The 9,785-nt window shown below is 47.9% G+C and overlaps 1 protein-coding gene across 1 annotated transcript; it reads left to right on the top strand.

The window, feature by feature from the left end:
• Positions 1-1,762: 1,762 nt before the first annotated feature.
• Positions 1,763-2,575, top strand: PRR18 (proline rich 18; the record flags this gene model as incomplete). Its single annotated transcript, XM_082302332.1, has 1 exon — positions 1,763-2,575. The coding sequence occupies one exon, from the start codon at positions 1,763-1,765 to the stop codon at positions 2,573-2,575; it is 813 nt and encodes a 270-aa protein (XP_082158458.1).
• Between the last annotated feature and the right edge of the window lie 7,210 nt (positions 2,576-9,785).

Genomic DNA, 9,785 nt, shown 5'->3' with positions numbered 1-9,785 from the left:
CACACCTTTTAACTAATTAGTAACAATAAATTGCCAGGGAGGCATTGTCCCTGCTGGTCATAAGGGGCCAGGTAGTCCTGGCCCCACAGCAGGCTCTTGGGCTCACTAATGCTGTGGGATGTAGTGACAGCTGTTCCAGCTCTGCCCACAGCCCCTGAGTGCTGGGGCACCCTTGGGTGAAATTTTAGTTCCTTTTAGTTTTCAGCTTGCTTTGAAGATGAAGTAGGATGTGCTTAGGCGGTGGTGGATGTTGTCCCGAAAGTGACTGCCCCTTCCGTATTTGCTGTTGCTGATCTCAGCTGATCCTGGGGAGATCCCATACCACTGGTGCTTCAGGGCCAGGCCTTCGTTTGCTCCAGAGCTGGTTTTGCCCATCTGGTGGTACACAATCACTTTCACTGTAGTCTTTAATTAGAATGGCATTGGTTATTCAAAAATTTTAAATTTATTTATCCACTATGGTAAATGATGAAATTACCATTCATCTGTTAACACTTAGGTCACCAGGAGAGAATGGGTTGAAGAGCCGAAAGTTCCATGTACTGCTATGCTTTTATATGCACTTTGGTCTGTTAGTTACATCATGTGCCTTCTTATTTGTTTTTTTTCTCTCCTAAACATTTAAGGATTTACTTCCTCCATCGATACAGAGCACACAGTCTTGTGTTGTTTTGTCTGTATCTTTTGTTCCTTCACATCCTGTCTTTGTTTACTGTGTCTGAGTATTCCAAGAGCTCACAGCTGGGGAATCTTCACAGTATAGTAGTAATACCCATTATGGTAGTGTGGAACGATAGGTGTGAAAATCTCAGACCCTGTGGATTGCATACATGCTGCCCATCTTTTGATAAAGTTTTGGTATTCTAGTTAAAACAGTACTTTGAAGTAAATGCTGCAGGAATTATATGCTGTGGCTTCTAAGACTAAATTTTGGAGTGGTGGTAATAATCTTGGATCCATCGGAAATATATGTTTACTTATTACTGCTCCATGAAACCTCTCCAAACCTCTGTTGTTGGCTAGGGTACTTGAAAAGGTAGGAAATTGCTGCCTCGTACATCACAAAAAACTAAACCCCAAACAAACAAAACACAAACCCCCCAAAATAAAACAAAAAACCCAAACAAAAACCCCAACAAAACCAAAATAAAAACCCAATGGGGGATGTGCTTTACCTCTGTCCCAGAAGGCATTGAGGCTAGAAAGATCTCTGGATTTTGCTCTTCATTACCAAGCCAGGCACCCCTTGTCCACAAAGTCTGAGTCGGCCCTAGGTCTGACTGTGTCTGTCTCTTGTCCTGTCTGCCTGCCCTTATTCACGATATTTCAAGGAGCTCAAGGTATCATTCATGTTTTTAAGATGGCAAGAGAATTTAACACAATTTTAAAATACTGCCTTTTCACGCTTGGACGCTTGAAGACTTCGAGATGAATTTAGAGCCTGTTTGCCTTCGGGGCATGAGCCCCGCCATACCCTTCTTTACTTCGGCTCTGCTGTGGGCCGGGCGGGAGAGGACCGGGAAAAGGCGCCGGAGTAGCGCCGCATCGCGCCCGACCAGTGCGGCTCATTCGGGAGGGCGGCCGTCCCGGCACGACCCCCGTCCCCGCCCGCATACCCACCCCGCGCTGGGGAAGGGTGTTCCCGGGGCGGGCGAAGGGCGGGAAGGGGGACGGGTTATCGAGAGAGAAAATCGGCGGCTGTCGGCGCGGAGCGAGCTCGCATTCCGCGCCGGCGGCTGGGGCTGCTCGTCCGCCTCTCGCCATGGGGCTGCAGCCCCGGCGCGCCGCGGGGCCCTGCCCGCCCGCGGGGAGAAGCGCCGCCCTGCCCGGAGCGCGCTCCGCGCCTCCCTGGGCGCGCAGCGACGAGCCGGAGGGAACTCCCGGGCGCCCCGCCACCCTGCCGCCCCTCCTGCCAGCCATCCTGCCGGCCCCCTCCTCTTCCCCCGCTGCCGCCCGGGCACAGCCCAAGAAGCCGCCGGCGACCGCCTCGGCCCCCAAGAAGGCAGCGCCTCGGCCCGCAGAGGAGAAGGGGGCGAGGAAGGCGCGGGGGGCGCCCCCGGAGCGGCCGGGCCCCCTCTCCAGCTCCTGGCCTTGCTCGTCCCTGCAGCGGCCGCCGCCGCGGAGACCGCCGGCCGAGCGGGCGGCGCGGCCCCAGCCCACCCCGCCGCAGCCGCGGGGGCGCCCGGGGGCGCCGGGGGCGGGCAGCCGCTCCTGCGAGAGCCTCGGCGGGGCGCCGGGGGAGGCGGCGGGGCGCTTCTCGCTGAGCCTGCCTCCGGAGGCCATCCGGGTGCTGCAGCGCCGCAGCCTGGAGCGGCAGCGGGGGCAGCCCGCACCCTCCCCCGCCGGCAGAGCCGCCCCGGCCCGGCGCGGCGACCTGCGCGCTCTGCTGAAGGTTTCGCTGCTCAACGACCGGCACCGCTACGATGACGAGGAGTACGAGGAGGAGGAGGCGGGGGCCGCGGCGGACGAGGGTCTGGTGCGGAAATGCACCGAGTGGCTGCGCGGCGTGGAGAGCGCGGCCGGCCGCGACCACCCCGAACGTCTGGAGACGCTGCCGCACTTGGGCACCCTCTGAGCCCCGCCAGGACCGGGGAGCGGCACGGCTGGGGCTAGAGGAGCTGTCGGACCGGGGGGAGGTGGGGCCGCCATCCGCGATGTCGTGTTCCGTGTGCTGTTGTCGGCGCCAGAGCAGCGGAGCCCCTGGCCCGGAGCCGATCCTCGGGGCGCCGCCGCCGCCGCCGGGGCGAGGGACAAAGGAGCGGCGTCGGCCTCCGCCCGCCGGTGCCCGGGTGCTGGGAGGGAGGGCACCGGCTGTGGGCGTCCTGCCTCCACCCTCGCGGTTTTTCTAAAGATTTCTGACTACTTTATAGAATGTGCGTAATGGTTTTGTATATTTGTATATAAAAGTTCATTTTTATTTATTTGAATAAAGGACTCTTGTGTTGCGGTAGCCTTTGCGCCTTGATAGCTTCGCGTTGGGCCGTCCCAGCCTGGCGGTGTCCCTATCTCGGTGTCCACAAGGTAAGGATGGCGGGCTGGTCACCGTGCGAAGAGCCTGTGCCGTTCACACGTTTGCTCCTCGGAACAGTCGCCGACATCTCGGCTGCGGGGAGAACGCAGAGCCGCGGATTCGGCGAGGCGGCGCAGGCAGGGTACCGGGCGGGCGGGGGCCAGCCCGTCGCTGCCGGGGCAGATGGCAGCAGTGCCGGCCACCGCGCCAGCGGGGAGCAGCCCTCCCGGGGAGAGACAGGGACAACGGGAGGAGGATGGGGCAGTGCGGGCGGCCGCGGCGTGGGCAGAGGTTGCTCCGGTCCCCTGTGCCGGGGAACCGGAGACGAGCGGCTGGGTCTTGGCGATTTCATCCCCGCCCAGGCAGTAATTCAGATACATCCGATCCTTCGAGCTGCTGTCAATGTACGAGGTGGAATAGGAAGGAAGGAGGGAGGGAGCTCAGAGCAGCATCCTTTGTCAGCGTTCCCCGGCCTCCCATCCCCGGGACCCGCTGCAGCCTTCCCTGCTCCGGGCTATGGCCATGTCTGGTGCTCCTTAGAGCTCTGTGTGTTGGGAGAGGCGAGGAGGGGACGGGAGAGGCCAAGTGTACAAAAATTACGGGCGGAAAGGGAAGGGTAAGTCTTTATCAGGCTTAGTGTCTCGGCCACCTACTGTTGCTCTTGTATTGTTGTTATCCAGCTTCTCAGAACAACAGTCAGACCTAAGCGTTTACTGTGATTCTGTAAGTATTTTGCAAATTAATGTTTGAACATGTATGAACACATTAAGTTGAATTTACTTAGTGGAGTAAAAGTTTAGTGCCACAAATTGGGGATTATAGATTTCACTAAGATGTCAGTTGTTTACACCAAATGATGTCTGTGCTGGCTATTCCATTACATCATGTGAGATAAACCTAGTATAGTAGTTGCACGATGTAGCGATGTGCTGCATTTTGTTTTGCTCCATGTTTGTTCAAGTGCTTTTTTCATTTTTTTCACCTGAAACTTAAGTAATGACAGGGGAGAGGGTTTGAGAAAATATTTATTTATTAAATGCATTGGTACTGCCATTGAAAAAAAAAATGAACCAATATAAGGCAATTGTGAAATAGATATGCTCAAAGGTCAGAGACAAAAGCATGGGGCATGAAAATTTATGGAGACTAATTCTATTTCATTTAAGCAAATGTAGAGTCATTTGTAGTGATAGCTATAAAACACAAGCATTTTCATATCATTTTAGCTGAGTTTGCATGTAGTTCTGTCACATCACCAGTTTTCATTAACATCTTCAAGCAAATTTGCCTCAACAATTCCAAATTTCCTGCCAAATTCAATATATGCTGGATTGATGTCAGACCCACTTTTTGTTGTTGTTTTTCCATCTTCTAACAATGATGGAAATGATAGTATTTGAGCTGTTAGCTGAGTTTTCCTTTTGTTTCTCTTTTGGGAATGTGAGTTTATAAATGAGCATCCTGGCCTCTTAATGTTATTCCTTAAACTGCTCCACGGTTTCATATTAACTACAATCAGTATGTCCAGTTGCAATGAAAAAGTGATTCACTCATTGGGGGCTGAAGTATGTTAAAGCTTACTTGTGAGGCTGAAAGCTGCTTTGTTCAGAGTCTGAAGTGTGGCAAAAAATTCAGTAAATTTGAATGCACAGCTGCAGCAAATGCAGTGTGAACTGGGGGTAAGAGGGGTTGGCATTGAAGGGCTGCCAATTCCGAAAAAGAAAGAACCTGCCCCTAGAATGAAGAATTTGAGAACTTGGGAATTGCCTGGATAGATTCTATTTATTTATTTATTTATTTATTTATTTCTCCTAAAGAATTTATTTGAACAAAGCTGATCATGCAGCTAAGATCTTTTATGTTAGGTAAGTCATTGTCCATGGTAACTGGAAGTGGGCCTGAGATGGCCTCATCCTAAAATGTGGTTATGCAGTCCTGATTTTAGGCTGGATGCTAAGAGCCACTGGACTCCCTGGAGTCATATAACTACTGTCTGCTTGTAATAGTATCTCCTTCACTAAATGGTAACATCAAGATTTGTTGTTTTCAGTATTGTCCCCTTTCTGCTCTCTTTGAATGAGGAATTATGCCCTTAGTGTTCTGAATACGTTCAGCTGAAATGCCCAGAAATCTTACAAGTGGTAGGAGAACAGACAGAGGAGGTTACTTCCTACAAACCAGCAGTAGTAGCTTCTGTTCCTTTTGCATGTTGCTTACCTCTCAGTATTTTTTCAGTTTAAAAGAAAACTCTTGGATTCCAGTATCTAAAAATTGTAGCTAAACATAATAAAACTGCTTATTTAATTCATTAATATGTGTTATAATAGACAATTGAGCCCAGTAGCAGGTTTCAAAAGACAAAAATGCCTGTGGAAATTCAGAAAGTGGTGAAAACCCTCAAATAAGTCATTGCATTTGTCTTAGTGCAGAATAGCTACTGCTGTCTAAGATCCATTATTTAATTATGTGTCAGTAGGCATCATACAATAAATTAATCACTCTTCCTTTCCTTGATGAGAGAGCAAAAGCCTTATGAAGTGTTGAGAACCAAAACTTCCTATCCCACTGATCCCCAGTCAGCCTGAGCCTTCCTCCATCTCACACACATGGGTTTAAGACAGGTTGTGGCTGGCATGACTGGCAAATTCAAGTGGGATGCTTTTCTGTCCTTCTGCTGCATCTGTGCTCAGTCAAGGTGAGAGAGCTTTCCCCAGACAGGTAAGGCCACTGCCAGCTCTCCCCAGTTCTCAGCCTGTGGAGCTGCACCCTAGTGTATTGGCATAAGTAAGAGCCTTTCTGGTTCTGTACTGGTGAACAAATCAGATGTCTTCAGGAACACTTTTCAGGTGGCATTGATCTGATTTTGCCATAAGAACCAATAATCAGCCTGGAAGTCACTACATTTGCTTTTTACAGTATATTAGCCATCTTCAAAATGCCTCAGCCTAAGCCTCCCACTCATAACCCTTTTAGTTGTTGAGAGTTAGGAGCAGCTGGTGCTGTGAATGCTTAAAATAATCAATAATTCCTTTGGGGTAGATAGCTTCTTCCTCCAAGCATGTCAGCATGATTTACAGTGGAAAAAAAACCCCAAGCAACACATATTCTGTGTCTTTTTTTTTTTTTTAAGGTAGCTGATAAATAGTGTTGCCTTCCTGCTGCTCCTGAGCAAGGCTGAGAGGCCAGACACAGGTGAAGCCTGTGTTTTTCTAACTGAACAACCTCAGCCCTGTGCATCACTGAGTTTGCTCTTGGGTTCTAGCCCAACTCTCGGCTTTCTCACGCCACTGACACAGTACCATTTTTTTTGTTTCAAAGCTGAGTGGGGAGCATGTTATTGCCCAGCTTTTATCTTCTTTTGCGATCTTCCTCACCAGAATGCTTGTAAAGCCCTGACAAACAGTATTCCCTGAGCTGTTGTCAAACATCCCCACCATCTCACACCCTTCCCAGCTGTGCCTAAGGGATCTGACACACAGCTGGGTGAGTGCATCAGTTTGGGGGCTGCTGCCCTGAGAGGACTAGTGGGGTAGTGTCTGTCTCGATCACAACTGCCCTTTCGGTTGGGGGGGCTCTTTCTTTGGTTTTGTGGGTTGTTTTTGTGAGGTAAAGGCACATTCTGTTTTCTCTCCTAATCAAAGCCTCTTCCCATTGGTGGTTTTGCGAAGAGAGGAAGAGATTTTTGAGAAGGTTTGGCTTTGGCACTTGCTGGAAGAGAAGTCACCAAGAAAAATGTGAACGTTTCTTTTGCCTTCCCAGGGAGGAAGGCCTGCAGCAATAGTCTCTGGAAATAGTACTGGTAATTTGTTATTCACAGGTGTTCTTGCTTCTTCTCAGACCATGGGGAAAAAGCTGTGAGCCTCACTGAATGAATGCCTGCAGCTGAATGGCCCTTGCCTGGATCTCACCCAGCTGCAGGACCAAGCCAGCAAAGGGATGTGGTATGAGTTAGGAGCTACTTCCAGAGAAAGAAGCTGGTTCCCAGTGATAAGAGTAAGTTGGGTGTATAGATACATAGATATATAGTGAGGTAATGAAGTCTTTTAGTCCCTTTTATTTTTATTGAAAGAGCTGTTACAGGTTATGTTTGAAGGACATTATTTTAAAGCAATTTTTTCCCTTCTTAGTAACATATAATGAGGGATTGAGAGTTCTGGAATGACTTAAAGATTTCTTTTTTTTTTTTTTTTTTTTTTTTAATATATATAAAACTGAAGATACCGAAAGCATGTAGTCTGTGTTTTGCAGTCAGCTGTCTTGAGTTAATGACTGTCCTGGTTTCAGTTGAGATATTTTCTTCTCAGTACAGCGCTGTGTTCTGATTCAGCATGAGAATAATGCTGATAACACACTGCACTGAAAGCTTTTGGTTTTTGCTAAGTTGTGTTCATCCTAAATCAAGATCTTTTTTTGTGTCTCGTGCTCTGCTATCGAGAAGGTACACAAAAGGAAAACTGGGAAGGAGTGTAGCTAGGAGAGGTGACCTGAACTGGCCAAAGAGATGTTTTCATACCCTAAAACATCATGCCCAGTATATAAACTGGGAGAGCTACTGGGAAGGGGAGTCGATCTAGGTTTAGGGATGGAGTCTGGCATTGGTCAGTGGGTGTGTGAGCAATTGCATTGTGCATCTCCTGTTTGGTTCGCTTTGTTTTATCATTATTACTATATTTTACTTTGTTTTAGTTATTTAACTCTTCTTATGTCAACCTACAAGTTCTACTGTTGATTGTCCTCCCCATTCCACTGGTGGGGGCGGGGAAGGTGGTGAGTGAGTGGCTGCTGTGGTGCTTAATTGCCAGCTGCACGACAGTGACATTAGGTCATTCTTATTGTGAAGGCTCGCATTTTGGGTGGAAGTGTTAGGTGTAATAAAACTGCTGAGATTTCTACACCCCAAATTAGCTTTACTTTTTGGTTAAATGAACTGTTCAGGAAGGGTCAACTGATGTTCAGCTCTCAGTACACTGACTAGAAGGAATGTAATGCTTCCATTATCTTTCCTCTCACCATCTGAGTGCTGGTAAAAGCTGAGCTTTGAATGTAAAGGAAAAAAAGGTTCCTAATTAAACATAAAAATAAATTAGCACTGAAGCTATTACCTTCTTAACAATTAGCACAGGAGAGAGAAAACTGTAGCAAATTCTGGTATTCCAAATTTTTTTTTTTAACATTCTCTTGGCTGCCACAGTTCCACCCGCCAGCATGGTGCCAGCATGGTCCCAACAGCCGGGCAGGTGTGTCACGCAGCGAGGGGCTGAAAAATGAATCACAGCGTTCACTTTGCCAGGGAGCTTTCAGAATAGCAAAACCCGAGTGGGAAGAGCACTAAGCGACCAAACTTTAAATGCTTTAAATTAAAACTAACAGAGGTTATTTAGGACTAGGATAGAAATAGGAGCAAATAAAAGCAAAACTCTGCAGAAGAGGCTTCTCGGTGCGTGAAGCACCTGGGAGCAATTGTTAAGGGAAAAGCTGATGGGCGGGGGGGAACGTCGGAACGGGGGTGTCCCGAGGCGGGGCTGTGCCGCTCTCCTGGGACAGCTGCGCCCGGGGGCCGCATCGCCTGCTCCCCCTGCAGCGGCCCGGCCGGGAAACAGGGAGTAGTCCTCAGTAAGAACGTGTGGTTTTACTTTTCTCTCTTGGCTTTTTGTGAGAAGTTTTTGTTTGTTTTAACACAATCCATGCAGTAATTATGGCTGTGTTCTTTCAAAGCATTTTATTTGCTTAGTGCCTAGTATGTGAAGCTCTTAACAGAGATCCAGCCATTTTAATACATGCTCATATAATACAGTCCTCCCTGTGTTTTTCTCCTGCAGCAACCACTGTAACTCCTCATATAGCTCCTGAGAATGAGCTAAACCTTTCTCCCTTTCTCAACCTTACCCCTGAAGTGCAAAGTTTCAAAGCAAACAGAAGAGCCAACAGTTGAATAAATGTTTTTGTGAGGCTGTTGTGTGGGGCTGTGTGTCACTGGGATTTATTATTTTACCGCCATGTGAAGTGCTGAACAGATACTGAAAGTGAATTGAAAGCCTCTATCCAAGTGGTCTGTCTTACATGTCCATGTCCCTTCCCTATATCAGTTTGCAATGCCTGAAATCTCTTCATGGGACAGGCACAAACACTCTGCACAACCATCATCAAACGGGAACGTGGATGCCCTGGTACTTGTTATGAGGGTATTTTGTACTGCTTGCTGTTTTCAACCACGTGATCTACGGACAATGGATATTTTTCAATTCATATTAGTCACTGAGCTTCTTTAGCTTTGAGGAAAATGTATGTAGACTTCACACAGGTTATTTTAGTATAAATAATTTGGCTTGGCAGGTGTATCTGAAGGATAGTGCACAAGATGTCATTAGCAAACGATTCCTTTAAATTACAAATACATGGAAAACACTAATCTATTCTATTCGATCTTATGGCTTCTTATTTTTTCCTAGTGAGGCTACAAAAACCCATTTTGTCAAAATGGGAAATAGTCTGACTCAGATACTCTTAACTATCACCATGATATCTTTAATTTAAAGTGGCATAATTGCAGGGGGCAATTACTGTGAAACAGCAAATATTGAATTTGTATTGATGCTTACAATGCCTTTTGGACTGGTTTTTGGTTCCTGGCATGTTGGGAAAGTTTACTGTGCAAGATATGTTATTCATGTGCCTATTGGTAAACTGATTATGGGTCATACTGACAGTTTACTGCTGGGGTGTCTTCTTTTTTCTTTTTCTGGAGTCCTTATGGAATGTGTGCCAGTATATTTCT

This window comes from Coloeus monedula (assembly GCF_965178545.1).
Source record: "Coloeus monedula genome assembly, chromosome: 2".
NCBI lineage: Eukaryota > Metazoa > Chordata > Aves > Passeriformes > Corvidae > Coloeus > Coloeus monedula.
This window is presented reverse-complemented; position numbering and strand designations above follow the sequence as displayed.